Source organism: Taudactylus pleione, unplaced genomic scaffold (genome assembly GCF_031769625.1).
Source record: "Taudactylus pleione unplaced genomic scaffold, aTauple2 ptg000179l, whole genome shotgun sequence".
NCBI lineage: Eukaryota > Metazoa > Chordata > Amphibia > Anura > Myobatrachidae > Taudactylus > Taudactylus pleione.
Genome location: NW_028284581.1, coordinates 6,281,583 through 6,298,941, shown reverse-complemented (window position 1 = coordinate 6,298,941; position 17,359 = coordinate 6,281,583). Strand labels below are relative to the sequence as shown.

At 39.0% G+C, this 17,359-nt stretch overlaps 1 protein-coding gene across 2 annotated transcripts in view; it reads left to right on the top strand.

Moving 5' to 3' along the window:
* The window catches only part of MBOAT1 (membrane bound glycerophospholipid O-acyltransferase 1), an 84,324-nt gene extending 67,516 nt beyond the window's left edge, over nt 1-16,808 (top strand). Inside the window, exons 12-13 of one of the 2 annotated variants that reach the window (XM_088475849.1) lie at nt 13,484-13,635; nt 16,504-16,808. In XM_088475849.1, coding sequence (XP_088331975.1) covers nt 13,484-13,635; nt 16,504-16,675 — 324 coding nt within the window. In that variant the 3' untranslated portion in view covers nt 16,676-16,808. The remainder of the gene's footprint in view (nt 1-13,483; nt 13,636-16,503) is intronic. The other variant, XM_088475850.1, reaches the window with a different exon arrangement.
* The last annotated feature ends 551 nt before the right edge of the window (nt 16,809-17,359 follow it).

Sequence of the window (17,359 nt, the reverse complement as noted above, 5' to 3'; positions counted from 1 at the left end):
GGCGGATGCACACCCTTGTGCACTTTAGGAAGTGTGTATAGGATAGGTATTATAGGGAATTCAAGAAGTAAAATCTGAAAGACCTAATCAGTGATGAGGATAGCATCCATTGCCATTATCAAAACTTCTTTTAGATCCTTAGAAAATCCAACCGATGGATCGCCTTTAAGTTTACGGTAAACACCGGGTTCATTGAGCTGTCTATTAATTTCTAATCTATAGTCCATGATGTCTTGAAGGACTATAGATCCCCCCTTATCAGCAGGGCATATTATCAGTTGTTCGTTCTCTCTAAGAGATTTCAAGGCACGCCTTTCATCTGATGATAAATTATGATATTTTAGTTTGGTCCTAGATGTTTTAACTGTTTCCATTGTTTCCTGTTCCAGCAATCTCATAAATGTCTTAATCGATGGATTATTTGACAATGGGTCAAATAAGGATTTCTTCTGAAATGGTTTTAATTTTTCAGGTATCGAATTAGTGCTTAACGAAATCGGAGTTTTATTTTTAATAAAATACTCCCTGAGTTTAAGTTTCCGATTTAATTGTTGTTTTTCAACTTGCCAACGTAAGTCCGCAAAGTTATTAGAGGGGACAAAAGACAAGCCCGTAGTTAATAAACTACGTTCTGCTACAGTCAAATCATGACTGGATTGATTAAAAATTATTTCCTCTTCGGTGCTGCCGGAGGTTTTCTTCCACGTCCTCTTTCGTTGATATTGGTCGCCCCTGCGGGTGGGTCGTTTAAAAGAACTCCCTTGGTACGAGTGGTCACCCCTAAAGGGATAGTTGGATCCCGGCGTTTACGATATCTGGTATCATTGTCGCTAGTAGTACTGTTGCCATCAGCAGATGTATCTGTATCTATAATATTTTTAGGATATCTCCCTCTGCTATGGAAAGGAATCCTTCTCTCATCAGATCTATTTCCAGACAACCAACGATATACTTGATGTTGCTCGTAGTCTTTTTCAACCATTTGAAGTTTTTCTCGTTTAAACTTAATTAAATCACGTTTATAGTTGGATATTTGATTCTTCAATTTACCGATCCAATCCTCTTGTTGGTCCGTAGATAAGGCTTGTAGGTGATCTTGCTCAAAATTAAGAATCTTGTCTTTAGTTAATTGTACTTCTTTATTGGATTGATCAATGACTAAGAGCATTAAATCGAGTGAACATTTATTTAACACTGCAATCCATTTACGGCAGAAAGCTGGATCAAATCATCCAATGGTAGGGCAATTTCGAACTCTAAATCCCCTAGGGATCTGTTTAGCACGGAAATAAGCACTCAGACCGATAGCATGATAATTAAAATCAATCTCTCTTTTCTTTAGGCATAATAAATCCCGATAAACTGTATCCATAGATAGTGCTTCAGGTTGTGCAAAAAGTGGTTCAGTTCGCAGAATCTGCTCCACCTCAGACTCAGAAAAACTAAGTGTCTCATACTGCGGAATAGTCAATGCATCAAATTGCAAATCATCCATGTCAATCGATTCAGCCATTGCACCAAATCCACTGGTGTGCACTCTGTATCGAGTAATCCAAATAAGTGAAAAATAAGTGAAAAACTTAAAACAAAATCAAACTCTTTCCAAATAGGAAAAAGGAAAAATATCCTCAAGATGCTGATCAATACATACTGTCCAAGAGCATATATTAAGCTCTGCACGGTGCCATGACCTGGTCCAATTCCATGTGTCCAATAGAACTGTTCCAATGTAAAATCCAATGTGGTCCGGCACTCATGTATAATAGCAAACTTCGCCCGGTGCCATCACATAAATCGACAGATAGGCATACCAGAAGGTGCGGCACTCAGGGCATATCCAAAGAATAATTCACAGACACATAAGGCGTTTTCAACGTTTCAATCTTATTAGAAGATTTTCGTCAGGAAATACAAGCAGTAAAAAATCACTCTTACCTTATAACCTCTCACCCAGCATGTGAACAGCGTGCATCTGAACGGCATCCCGCATCGAGGCCGGGAGCCGGGGCACACAGTAATGACATCATCAGCCTATCAGTGCTGCGCATGTCAGTGACACCAACCATCACCATGGAAACCAGATATGCAGAGACACACTGAGGGGAGCAAACGGCATAATAAATATGAGCTTAAAATATGGTATCCCATATTCACAGATGGTGAGACTTAAAAGAATCAATAATGATACTGTGTTGGCAGAACATCAAATTGATGAGCTGATAACTCGCTTTGTCTCTAGAGGTTATGAATTTAACCAATTATTACAAATGAAACAGAAAATTCTATTAGTGCCTCAAAAAGATCTTTTGCATAGGAAAACACGGGTTGAAAATACCAACAAGTTCACATGGGTTACGCAGTTCCATACATTGTCTCCACAAATTAATAATATTACTAAACAATTATGGAATGTGGTACAAACTGACAAAGAATTGCAATTGAATGATTACACATTTTGTCCATGTTACTCTAGAGGTAGTAACCTCAGGGATTTGTTGGTTAAAGGTGACATTTCGGGCAGAGGTAAGAGTCCCTTGCAAAGCTTTTTACCCAAGAGATTGGGATGCTTTAAATGTACTTGTGTCACGTGTCGACACATGCTTACAGGAGACTCTTTTTATCACCCTCATTCTGGCAAAGTATTGAATATCAAATTCCACTTAACATGTGAATCTTGTTTTGTGGTTTACCAAATTTTATGTCCTTGTGGACTTACATATATAGGTAAAACCGCTAGAAAATTTAAAGAGAGGATGGGAGTCCATAGATCTACCATCAGAAAGGCACTTAGCAATGGGGGCTGTGATCAGTGGCACAGCATTTTTTGGAGGCGGGGCATAATCTTGCCAGTCTCCGTTATAGAATGACCATGTACCTCCCCTTAAGAGAGGGGGAGATAGGAATGGCATACTGCTTAAGCGTGAATCCTTTTGGATTCACTACTTAGATGTGATCACTCCAAAGGGTTTAAATGAGGTCTTACCCTTATCATGTTTTACATGATTCGCATCTGCATGCATTTTGTATCTTTATTGGGCCCCCTATGTTGTAGTATCTGTGCCTCTATTGCTGCTTATAAGATATGGGCCATATGAACAGAACAGTGTTATATCTTTATTTGATACACATGTAGTAATTTCCTTTAGATTGCGATATATAAATATCTCCATGTCTATTTTGTATGTTGTTTTACACCAAGCATGCGATTTTGTTTATGTTAAGTGTGCACATATTGCGTGCTGCTTCATATTTATTATGCCGTTTGCTCCCCTCAGTGTGTCTCTGTATATCTGGTTTCCATGGTGATGGTTGGTGTCACTGACGTGCGCAGCACTGATAGGCTGATGACGTCATTACTGTGTGCCCCGGCTCCCGGCCTGGATGCGGGATGCCGTTCAGATGCACGCTGTTCACATGCTGGGTGAGAGGGTATAAGGTAAGAGTGATTTTTTATTGCTTGTATTTCCTGACGAAAATCTTCTAATAAGATTGAAACGTTGAAAACGCCTTATGTGTCTGTGAATTATTCTTTGGATAGGCCCTGAGTGCCGCACCTTCTGGTATGCCTAATATATAATATAATATAATATATATATATATATACTGCATGTAGATGGGCACTCTGGATAAAAAGAAACAGTAATTGCCGTGGTGCCTTCCTAAAGAGAAAATATATCCAGCAAATTTCCTAAAAATAGAAGCAGGCGGCACTCATCCGGACTTGATAGAAACAAGAGGAAATTTTATTGTTCCATATATGCCAACGTTTCAAGGCCTGAACGGCCTTGTCATCAGGGTGTAAAGAAGCAAACAGTGAAACGTGCTTACCTTATATATGATACATCTAATGGTAGTGATGTGAAAATGTGAGCTTGTGTCTCCGTTCACCGGGCGCCGTGAGGTCGTGACGTCATCATCCAGTGACCAGGTGCTAGGTACTCTGGGAACGTAACCAGGGACGCAATCGGCTCCCGGCAACTCCGTCTCCATAACAACCTACACAGGCGCCACGGCTGAAGGGAGAAAGATGTGAAGACATTAAAAATTAGCACATAAAGCATAAAATACTAATGTCAATTATAGAACGTTAAAACTAGAGCTATAAACGTCAAAGAGGACACATTCTATCTATTTATGGATCTGAAAACAATGGGGTCTGAATGCTACAATCGATGGCATCATATTCCATGCAAAAATGAGGGCTAATCCCTACGCTAGTAACAACAATAATACAGACTAGCATCAACTATGACATACAGATAATTCATCCTCACTAAATCTCACTGTATGCATGTTAGTACATAAATGTATGAACAACTATGTCCATATATCTTACGTGTGCACCCAACCAAGATGTATATCCAAATCAACATCTATACTATAACGCAAGAATAGCAACACAGCAATGTCCATTGCTACATAAAGGCAGACCAGACTATTTTATCATTCAGTCCCTTTGGGTGGATGGCAGCTTTCGATACTACTGAACTAGCCAAGGTATACTCAGTAACAAACGGAATTTTAGTATTCCTCTCTTTCTTGGGATTCGGAGTTAGAAGTTGTTCTCTTGGAATCCGCAATACCTCTTGTTTTTGGTGTTGTAATATATGTTCATCATACCCTCATTGTTTAAATTTGTGGATGATAAGATCTAAGGCTTTATCTACTTCGCCCACTGTACTAGTAATACGTGCCACCCTCATCATCTGGGATTTCGCCAGACTCCTCTTTAATGCAGGGGGATGGAAGCTATTAGAGACCAGCAGGGTATTGCGGTCCGTATCCTTAGAGAAAACCGATGTGTGAAGTACACTTTCCTTGAGAGAGATTTGTATGTCCAAGAAATTGATTGTTTCTGAACTGCATTTGAACGTGAATTTGATAGGAGAATCCAATAAATTTAAATTGTTAATAGTCGCAATAAAGTGGTTTTCATCTTCTATCTAAATTAGAAACAAATCGTCTATATATCGAGTATACATATAGATATGTTGTTTAATATCTTGGTTTCTGAATAACAATGCTTGTTCTTGTTCAAACATATATATTTTGGCAAAGCTTGGCGCCACGTTAGAGCCCATGGCACATCCCGTGCATTGTCTGTAGAATTTCCCATTATAGTAAAAATAATTCATAATGCAGATTTTTGCAGACGCTGGATAGCGATCCTCAAGAAGTGTAGCCTGGACCTTATGATTTTGGTCATAGAACAGGCAGGCAAAGAATTGCATACAATTAAGTCTAAAACTGAAGTGTTCACCTCGACACACAGAACCATGCTCGAAGATAATACATATCAACAATATTGGAATAAACTCTCTAATCAATGCGAAATATATAAAAAAGACCTTTTAAAATTTTAAAAAAGTAAACTAGAAAAGGTCACTAATGATTATGAAAGTAACAGAGTGTATAGATGGTTAAGTGGCCCAGACGGGAGCAATATACAATCAATAAGACCCCAGAGACAGACTTGGAGGAGCAGAAGATTCCGTAACCGCAAGGATGGGTCCACAACCAATAGCGACAGTGATTTCCATGTCGTTGAATCAGTTGATCCTTCCTCCTCGAGACAGGTCCCTTTAGGGGTCGCTACCAGAGCTCGCGCAGACATCCCTCCTGTAAACCCACAAGACGTGGGGGTCAAAGCAAAAGTACCAACAAAATCAAACAAGAAAAAAACTTAGGGCTTCATTCAGAGGCGGCCGTACGGTCTACGACCGCACGGCCGCCTCGATGTTTGTCCAGTGCGCATGCGCACGAAGGAGCCGGCTCCTTCGTGCGCATGCGTGAGACCCGCTACGACCGACAGCGCTGGTCATAGCGGGTCTCTTTCCAAAGGGGGCGAGCTGTCGATGTTGATTGACAGCTCGCCCCGTTTGGAAGGTGGGCCGGGGGGGTGGCAGCCCAAATGGAGGCGTTCCCATGGGAACGCCTACCGTTTGGGGGAGGCCCCACTGACATCACTAGTGATGTCAGTGGAGAGCTTCCTGCTCTGACAGAGCCAGAAGCTCTCCGGGGCTTACGACAAGTGAGACCCTACCCTAGGGTCTCGTCGTAAGCCACGATGGTCTATGACCATCGCGACCATCACCCTAGTGGTCGTTAGCGCTGTGGGTGTAAACCCACAGCCTAACGACCGCAACAGAGGCGGCCGGTCAGGATGCAAGCGGCCGCCCAGTTTCTGAGCGACCGCTTGCATCCTCCGACCGCCTCTGAATGAGGGCCTTAGTCTTTAACTTGTCAAGCACGCTACTGACTGAATCAGAATTGGCTATCCTTAATAAGGGATTATCATTTATTCCTACTAATATACATAAAGATTTTGAATGGAAAATAGAGAACCACCGATTCGCGAGACAACTAAGACTTAAAGAGTTCTTTCAAAATAAAGCAACACCCAGTATGGATTTACACCCTAACTTACCTTCTAATATCTGTCCAACTTCAACTTTTGACCCAACCTCAACCAATGCATCTATAAAATCATTTTCACGTTTGATGGATGACTCGGTGAATAGATTCAATCAGGCACAAAGACATTTTTTTCACAATTTATTGCCCAAAGAACAACTAGTACTTAAGAACCTATCTAAATGTAATGATGTTATTATACGCCCCGCAGATAAAGGCGGGGGGGGTGGTGGCTCAGGACACGTGGCAATATAAGGAGGAATTAGATCGTCAACTATTGGATTCTTCAACATACGAACAGTTATCTGGTGATCCAACAGATGGGTACAAGAAAGAACTGGACGATATATTAAATAGGATGGAATTAAATCAACAATTATCTGCGAAAACAATTAAAGCAATGAGAACGGAGCATCCTAACATTCCATTGATATATACAGTACCAAAGATACACAAGGATCCCATCAAGCCCCCTGGCAGACCAATTATATCTGCTAGGGGATCTCTATTCCAACTGATATCCCAGTTCCTGGACTTTCTCATTCAACCATTTGTAATGCAACAACCAACTTTTCTTAAGGATACCACATCTTTTTTAAATAAATTGAATAACCTTAAAAATATTCCAGCTAATGCACTATCAGGCATGTGTTAACATGCACCTCCCGATTTGTGATATATCTGTTGACTTGTCCTTGTGGACTTAGCTACGTTGGCCAAACTACCAGGATGTTTAAAGAACGTATGGCCTTACATCGTTCTTCTATTAAACTTGCTTTACAAGGAAGACAATCAGATCAGCCGGTAGCTTGGCACTTCAAGGATGCTAACCATCAACTTTTAAGCCTCGTTACAAAATAATCGATCACATACCCCCCTCACCGTTGGGAGGAGACCGGGCTAAAAAGTTGCTCCGAAGGGAAGCAAAATGGATCTGTATACTAGAGACCATCCACCCAAAGGGACTGAACGATAAAATAGTCTGGTCTGCCTTTATGTAGCAATGGACATTGCTGTGTTGCTATTCTTGGGTTATAGTATAGATGTTGATTTGGATATACATCTTGGTGTGGGTGCACATGTAAGATATATGGACATAGTTGTTCATACATTTATGTACTAACATGCATACAGTGAGATTTAGTGAGGATGAATTATCTGTATGTCATAGTTGATGCTAGTCTGTATTATTGTTGTTACTAGCGTAGGGATTAGCCCTAATTTTTGCATGGAATATGATGCCATCGATTGTAGCATTCAGACCCCATTGTTTTCAGATCCATAAATAGATAGAAAGTGTCCTCTTTGACGTTTATAGCTCTACAGTTTTAACGTTCTATAATTGACATTAGTATTTTATGCTTTATGTGCTAATTTTTAATGTCTTCACATCTTTCTCCCTTCAGCCGCGGCGCCTGTGTAGGTTGTTATGGAGATGGAGTTGCCGGGAGCCGATTGCGTCTCTGGTTACGTTCCCAGAGTACCTAGCACCTGGTCACTGGATGATGACGTCACAACCTCACGGCGCCCGGTGAACGGAGACCTGAGCTCACATTTTCACATCACTACCATTAGAGGTATCATATATAAGGTAAGCACGTTTCACTGTTTGCTTCTTTGCACCCTGATGACAAGGCCGTTCAGGCCTTGAAACGTCGGCATATATGGAACAATAAAATTTCCTCTTGTTTCTATCAAGGCCGGATGAGTGCTGCCTGCTTCTATTTTTATATATATATATATATATATATTATTAATATATATAATAATCTGTATAAAGAAAACACAAGAGTGGCACACTCAGTTTTACAGTCTATATCAGTGATTCCCAACCTCTGTCCTCAAGGCACACTAACAGTCCTGGTTTTGGTGATATCCAGGCTTGAGCACAGATGGTTAAATCAAAATAACTGAGGTACTAATTAAATCACCTGTGCTCCAGTATGGTTAGCCTCAAAACCTGGACTGTTAAGCTGGCCACACACTAGACCAACTTTCATCCAACTAGTTGATTGGTTGGAATAAAAATCTGCTAAGGAATGAGAGTAAATGATGATCAGCAATTTGCTCCTAAATGCCAGAAAACAGATGAAAATGGTCGTTCAGACAAGTTTGTTAAATGTTTGATCTAAACAATTTGTTCAAACAACAGTTTTTGTCCATTTTCCGACGTTTGGGAGCAAATTGCTGATTCTCATTTGCTTTCATACCTTACCAGATTTTCATTCCAACCAATTAACTAGTTGGCTGGTTGGATGTAAGTTGGTCTAGTGTGTGGCCAGCTTTAGTGTGCCTTGAGGACCGTGGTTGGGAACCTCTGGTCTATATGGTGGGTGCTCAGTCATAAAAAATTCATAACATCATCCGACATAGGAAAAGGCCAGTACCCCATAGTAAATGCAAACAATTATTTTTATAATGCATGTCAGCAAAAAAAAGGACATCCAAAAAACCTTCAGTCACATATTAAAAAGTGCAAAAAAATAATACTGAGCAGACTTTCATGGGTCTCTTATCTGGAGCCAGTGATAGCAGCAAAAAACACCTGGGAGCATGGACAGTCTGACGACCATTTTGGTGTTCGGCAGCACCATTATCATGGGGCGCAACAGAAACTAAAGTGCTGAATTATTAACACACACATACAGTATATAGGACAAAAGCCTGCAGTCCGTGTGAGAAAGTAAGGTAAAGCATTCACCTGTTAGAAGTTGTAATTGGCACTAATCAGTGCGTGTGCTATGCACGCTCTTCCGGCACCCGAAAGAGCTGGATGTGACGCATGCGTGTCAAGGAGTGCTTGACAAAACTGTTGTGCGCTCCATGGCCGGAATTACGGCACTAGGCAATGTCAGCACAATAAATCAAAACACAACACACCCATAGCATGACACCTATAGCAATGTTGTCACAATAGATCAAACATCTAGCTAGTTAAATAGTGTTACAGAAAACTTCCATAAAACAGGTGAGTGATATCATATCACACATAAGTGCTTTCATAAAGAACATACAAATATTAAGTTATGAAAAACTAAAAAATAACAGAAAAAAGGTGAAACGTATTGGTTAGAGAAAACAGGATAAGTTGAGTTCTTCATTTAACCCTGCTGGTGCCAGACAGTTCAAATCATGGATCCATCGTGCTTCTTTCTGAAGAAGAAGCCTTTCCCAATTATCTCCTCTTTAGGGGGGCAATATGATCAATCGGAATTACTTTAAAGTCAAGTAAATTTATGACCCTTCTCAATAAAATGTTTAGCCACCGATGGAGTAATGATATCCTGAATGGTGGAGGCTTTTTTAATGGATGATCTATGAAGAGCTATTCGCTCTTTGAGCATTCTAATTTTCTTGCAAATATAAATGCATTTACATGGACAGATAATGGCATAGATGACAAATCTGCTTTCGCATGTTAAACAATGTTTAATTGTAAAACAACGTCCAGATTGAGGATCACAGAACTTCTCGCCCGTAAGCATAAAGTGGCAGTTTGTGCAGCCAGGACAAAGAAATGAGCCAGGTTTTAAAGTTAGAGTGTGTTTCTGGGCTTTTTTCCAATATCTGAAGACATGATCTTGTCTTTAATGTTGTTACTGCGTTTATAGCAAAACAAAGGTGGTTCTTTACTCAATTGGCCCAATATCGGATAATGTGCCAATGCACGTTTATTAATATTGACCCAACAGAAAAAGTACTGGAAGAAATAAATCTTTCAGTCATCTTATCGGAGTGTTGTATTGTCAACAAATCCCGTCTGTCCAGTTTTAAACATTTATTGATCGCCTCCTGGATATGAATTTCATCATATCCTCGTTGTAAAAACTTTTTACCCATATCTGATAATGCTTGCGGTAAACATGATTGGTCCAAGATTATTCTAGCTACCCAAACCATCTGTGAGTATGGTAATCCCTTTTTAAGTGGCATAGGGTGAAAACTGTTGGCTGCAGCAAAGTATTGCTCTCCATCTTTTATGTACATACGCTAGTCACAAAACTTCCTGTAGAAATGTCCACTGTCACATCTAAATAATTGATTAAATTCACACTTAATTTTAGTGTGAATTTAATCTCATTACTGACATTGTTTAGTTAATCAAAAATCACAATAAATTGATCATGACTGTTAGTCCACAGAAGAAAAACTCATCAATGTAACGCACGGATGTGTCATGATGTTTTTCTCAAATGTATGCATGAACAAATTTGCGTATGCAGGGGCTATATTTGACACCATTGCAGTACCATTGTGTATGTGTGTATATATGTGTATATATGTGTGTGTGTATATATATATATATATATATATATATATATATATAAGCACTAATCCACGGCACTCACCATTCCTAGATTTGGGGTGCAACATGGTATGTGACCACATTGTTTAAATAGAAATCACAGGGGCTCTGCACTCACCATAATAACTAATAATAAACATAATAAACAGTGGGGTTTTGGTTCATGAATTGATCAATGCATTTAAGCTTGCAACCCCAGTCACGGGACCCCACTTTACTGCAAGTCCCTACTCTATTGCTCAAAATTATAACTTGGACATAGCCATCACATTAGTGTTAAACTCAGGGTATGCTATCAAGGTTTAAAGCTCACAGCAACTTTGCTTTTAAATGTGAGACAGTTACCAAGCACACCTGTTGCAAAGCACCTAGGAAAACAGCTGACACAAGTTAGATAACTAGTTAAAAGGGGTGCATGAGAAAATGTGATCACAAAAATTATTAATTATAAAAATTAATCATAATAAACAAAAAGCACTAATCCACGGCGCTCACCATTCCTAGATTTGGGGTGCAACATGGTATGTGACCACATTGTTTAAATAGAAATCACAGGGGCTCTGCACTCACCATAATAACTAACAATAATCATAATAAAGTGGGGTTTTGGTTCATGAATTCACGGTCAAGGGGCCCCACTTTACTGCAAGTCCCTACTCTATTGCTCAGAATTATTATGTTTATTGTGATTATTGTTAGTTATTATGGTGAGTGCAGAGCCACAGTGATATATATATATATATATATGTATGTGTGTGTGTGTATCTATGTGTGTGTGTGTATATGTATATATATATGTGTGTATATATATATATATATATATATATTATTACAGTACCAGTCAGAAGTTTGGACACACCTTCTCATTCAATGGTTTTTGTTTATTTAAATTATTTTTGACATAGTAGATTAATACTGAAGCCATCAAAACTATGAAAGAAAACACATGGAGTTATGTTGTAAACAAAAAAGTGTTAAACAAATCAAAATTTGTTTTCTAGTTTAGATTACTCAAAGTAGCCCCCTTTTGCTTGGATGACAGCTTTGCACACTCTTGGCATTCTCTCAATCCGCTTCATGAGGTAGTCTCCTGGAATAGTTTTCCAACAGTCTTGAAGGAGTTTCCAGAGGTGCTGAGCACTTGTTGGCTGCTATTCCTTCACTCTGTGGTCCAACGCATCCCAAACCAGCTCAATTGGGTTTAGGTCGGGTGATTGTGGAGGCCAGGTCATCTGACGCAGCACTCCATCACTTTCCTTCTTGGTCAAGTAACCCTTACATGGAGGTGTATTTGGGGTCATTGTCTTGTTGAAAAACAAATGATGGTCCCAGTAAGCGCAAACCAGATGGGATGGCATGGTGCTGCAGAATTCTGTGGTAGCCATGCTGGTTAAGTGTGCCTTGAATTTGGAATAAATCACCAACAGTGTCACCAGCAAAGCATCCTCACACCATCACACCACCTCCTCTATGCTTCACAGTGGGAACCACACATGCAGAAAACATCCGCTCACCTTCTCTGCGTCTCACAAAGACACAGCGTTTGGAACCAAAAGTCTCAAATTTGGACTCATCAGATCAAAGTACAGATTTCAACTCATCTAATGTCCATCCCTTGTGTTTCTTCTTGTTGTTCATCCTCAGTAGTGGCTTCTTTGCAGCAATACGACCATGAAGGCCTGATTCACGTAGTCTCCTCTGAACAGTTGATGTTGAGATTTGTCTGCTACTTGAACTCTGTGAAGACTTTATGGGGTCTCTAATCTGAGGTGCTGTTAAGTAGCAGTTTCTGGGGCTGGTAACTCTAATGAACTTATCCTCTGCAGCAGAGGTAACTCTTGGTCTTGCTTTATTGGGCGGTCCTCATGAGAGCCAGTTTCATCATAGCGTTTGATGGTTTTTGTAACTGCACTTGAGGATACATTCAAAGTTCTTGAAATTTTCCGTATCGACTGACCTTCATGTCTTAAAGTAATGATGGACTGTTGTTTCTCTTTACTGAGTTGATTGGTTGGTGCCATAATATGGATTACAACAGTAGTCAAATAGTGGTGTCCACTGTGTACTAACCCTACCTCTGCACAACACAACTGATGGTCTCAAACACATGAAGAAGACAAGTAATTCCACATATTGACTCGACTCTTGACAAGGCACACCTGTTAATTCAAAACCATTCCGGGAGACTACCTCATGAAGCTGATGGAGAGAATGCCAAGAGTGTGCAAAGCTGTCGTCCAAACAAAAGGGGGCTACTTTAAGGAATCTAAAATATAAAACATATTTTGATTTGTTCAACACTTATGTTTACAACATAATTCCATCTGTGTTCTTTCATAGTTTTGATGTCTTCAGTATTAATCTACTATGTTGAAAATCATTTAAATAAACGAAAACCATTGAATGAGAAGGTGTCCAACCTTTTGACTGGAAATATATATGTACCGTGTGTGTGTGTGTGTGTGTGTGTGTGTATATATATATATATATCTGTTATTAAAAATATTAGTATTCTGTTATTGACTTAAGCTGAATGTTTTTAAACTATGTTGCCTCTATATGGTTCTCAAACTTAATTATTCTTGATTTTAACTTGAAGATCTGTTTTACCCACATTAACATTCTACAAATAGGCTGTTTTATGAATTCTAATAAAATGTCAATATACTTGTAACCTATACAAACCAGTAACTTGAAGTCTAGAATCCTGTGTCTTTTACAACCGTATCCTTTAAACATACTTTTAAATGTGTTTATTTACAGATGAGAAATAATTTTCGTCATTACTTTATTTTCTCAAAGTTCTACAAATTCATGTACGATGTCATCACATGGATTGTGACACAAATGGCTATTTCCTACACTTGTGCTCCATTTTTTCTATTGGCAGTTGAACCCACCATTAAACTATACAAGTATGTATCCAGTTTGTACGCGAGTACTTCTACAGGTACTGAGCATCAGATAGGAGGAGGAGATGATGATTATGATGATTAGAATTATAATAAACATCAGTTAGCACCATGATAGGCAGACTCTACTTCAGACTAGGCCTATTAGAACTGTAGTTCACTTAAGTTAAGTTCTGCCACTGACACCACTGTTGTGGGGTACAGATGTGTCCTCATATATCCTTTTTGTGCCATAATGTGCGAGAAACCATTTGCTAATCCAATGCTGTTTACTTTTTTCTCAACTTTGGTACTTTTTCCTCAAGTTTGTGTTAACATACGAAGCGTGGCTATTAAATAATGAGACTGTACTTAGAAAAAATAAACCATACTGCGTGAGTTAAAAGGGAGTGGGGGAACATTGACCTTGGGCTATCCCAAAACAGTTTTACAGGTTTCACCCCTATCTCACAGATCGTTTGCTCAAACACAGCGTTTCAAGAAGTTGTGTTTTTCCCATGCATTGTAAACATGTTTAATTCAAAAGTAGAGCAACGTGTTAACTTAAAACGTTTCAGGCACCCTTTTCCATTGAGCCGCGACCCGGGTAGTGGAAAAGGGGTATTACAAATAATGCATAACAATGTATGACGCAGGTGACCGGACCTGTATTTTTTTTTTTGCCTTTTACATAGACTGCATACTTTTTCCACAATTTTGTGTCTCTACTTATAGTGTACTAGGTAAATAGGATTTGTATTTTTGTAGCAAAGGAATTGTTATAACTCGTATTGGACCTGTCTTTTCTCTTTTTAGTCTAGATTGCGCTACTTTTTCCTCAGTTTTGCCTCTTGGTTCGCTTATAGTGTAATATACTTAGGATTAATGTTTTGGCATGGCTCACTTGCAAAGTCCTTGACAAGCTAAACGTGAATATTTTGCACACTTGGAGGATAGATGTGGACACATCTGTATCACTGTGGATAAAGGGTGGGAGATTGGCTACAAAAGTACCTAACTTAAAGTGGGAGTAACAGGAGTGTGAATACTGGTTACTGGTCAAATTGGGCCTCTATACTGCCACATCTAGCCTGCCCAGTTTATTGATCCAGTGGGTGCTGATGTTGCATATTGCATTGATTACTTGTCAGATGAGGCTATATAATGATGGTCACTGTGGACTGTACCAGTCATTGGTAGAATGGTGACTCTGGCGGAAATGCTAGGATGCTGCATATTAATTATCCACCTTAATACAGATGAGTCCTCATACATCTAGCCTCTTTGCATGTTAAACAGCCCATCTAGTTGCACCATGCTGTTGTGTGACTTGGTAGCGCAGAGTGTCTTTTGTGCGATTTTTTTTATTTTTAACCTTCATATGCGTTTTATTTGCACAGTGATGTGAATAGATAGCACAAGCAGCTTCTGCTGCTTAAAATGATATGCAGCATGCCTATGTTTTGTGAGCGAGTGCGGGTGTATCTGCATGCGAAACGCTACGTTAGTGTCAGCAGCTGTAACACTGTAATGTTGTTTTTAGCATGAAGATACACCTGCAGTCACACACAGTACATAGGCATGTGCTATCTATTTGCATCGCTGTGCGAATAATACGCATATTAAGGTAAAAAGTTGCACAAAAGACGCTTGGCGCTACCAATTTATACAGAGCTGCCGCGTTGTGTGGCGCGACTTGTATAGATTGAGGATAGATGTATGCGGACACATCTGTATCTGTACATTGTGTCTTATTTTCCCAGTGATCTGTCTCTGGAAATGACAATAAAGAACGTAGAAATCTGATTTTTGTTGCAAATGCAGTCGTCATCATCATCTATATTTTATTTATAAGGCAACGGTGTTTTTTTGTCTTTGTTGTAGTATCTAAGCACCAATAATAATGATTATGAATATTCAGTTTTTAAGCAATGTTAATTCACACAGGTTTAAAAAAAGTGAAGATAAAATTACCAGAGAATTGATCACCAGCAGAGCTTAGGGGTGATTTGGAGAAAACCATAGAATTGTGATGGGGTAGGGCAATGATCATTCATGATTTTACATAGAGGAAGTAGTGAATTGCCCTCTTCACAGCACTTTGGATATATTGCAAGGGGGAAAATGACAATTTAGTCAGCTGTGATATCTTAATTTTGTTACTTAATGGTATACCCAAAGAGGATATCCTTTTTTTGTTTTTTTTTGTTTGAGAATACTTTAAGTGTGGACACACTCCTCAAATAGCTGCTTCATACATGTGAGCTTCATTCTACTCGCTCCTGGATGAGAAGTAAATTGGTGGTCATGGAATTTAACCTTGAATTTTGGGTGAATAGTAAGTTTCTTATGTATAGCATATCTCAATTTCATTAAAACCGCAGCCACACCTGAAAAGGCCACATTCTTATGACTACGTAACTTAAAAAACAGTCACACCATAATATTTCCATGCCACTTTGACAGGAACACCGCAGTACTACTAAGTTCTTGGTGCCCATGTTCCCTTTACAATATAACACTGTCTGTGGCTTCCTGCTTTCCTCCATTTCTTTATACAATCACACAAGTGGACAGCTCAGTGCTTTCTACCAAATCAGTACACACCGGTCCTGATATTGTCCTGTGACCATTCTGATTAGTTTCTCTACCCACCCCAAAAACATGGTCTACATGCAGTCACAGAAGATGTAGAATCTTAATGGGAAGTTACTTGTGCACCTTTTTAAAGCTGTTTTACACTAAAAGTATATAGAAGGCATTTTGAAGTGTGTGTGATAAATGTGAATATTATTACAAGTGGCATTTCAGTAAACTGTACAGTGTTCTCTCTGTAATAAGTTCTGCTTAAATATGTAGCTAGTATAAACGTGTTTACTCTTTGTCTTCCAGGTCCATGTATTTCTATTTCCATATTGTTGTAATTACTGTGATTATCCTTTTGCCGATCAAGCCCTCAAATGACAGCCAGAGTGCAGTCTTTAAGCGGACTACTTCAGCTACAACAAATCATCATTTAAAAAAGAATTATATAGTCGAGCATGTAAAGTATCACTCCAGCTGAGTGACAGATAAATGATGGACATTCCAAAGAAGGAGGGATCGGAGACACAGAATAAAGTCATTTTTTATTAATTTTTTTTTAATGGTTTTATTGTATTTATAAGACTATAAAATATTATAACGTTTTAATATCAGACCTATCTACATGAGTTTCTCAATGAATGGTATTGTGTTGTAAGCTGACTGTGCAGACTCCTAAGGTTGGTCAGTTGTGGTGGTCCAACAAAAGGAACACTGTATGGCACCGTGCCAGCAAGCTGACAATTATCTGACGTAACTAATGCCCACAGAGGAAATTTTAAATACTGATGTATGTATTTTAAATTGTACACCGTTATTTCAGTGCCTTCACCTCTAAAATGTACCAGGTTGCACCATCTTTGGGCACTCTTGCGAATACAGATTTTAAGTGTTACATTGGGGCTGAACTACTATCTTGGACAAATACATAAACTTGAGAACATGAACCTGTAACTACTATTGAAAATGGGGATCACTAAAATTCCTGAAAAGATTAATCAAATGGACATCCCTGAAATATATACTTTGTCAGCAACTGTTAATCTTCTAATATACTGTATGTCAGTGCTATCCACAGAAATGTGTAGTTTGATATATATATATATATATATATATCAATCAATCTCCAACATGCTTCACTGCACCACTGCCAAGTAGGTTATTT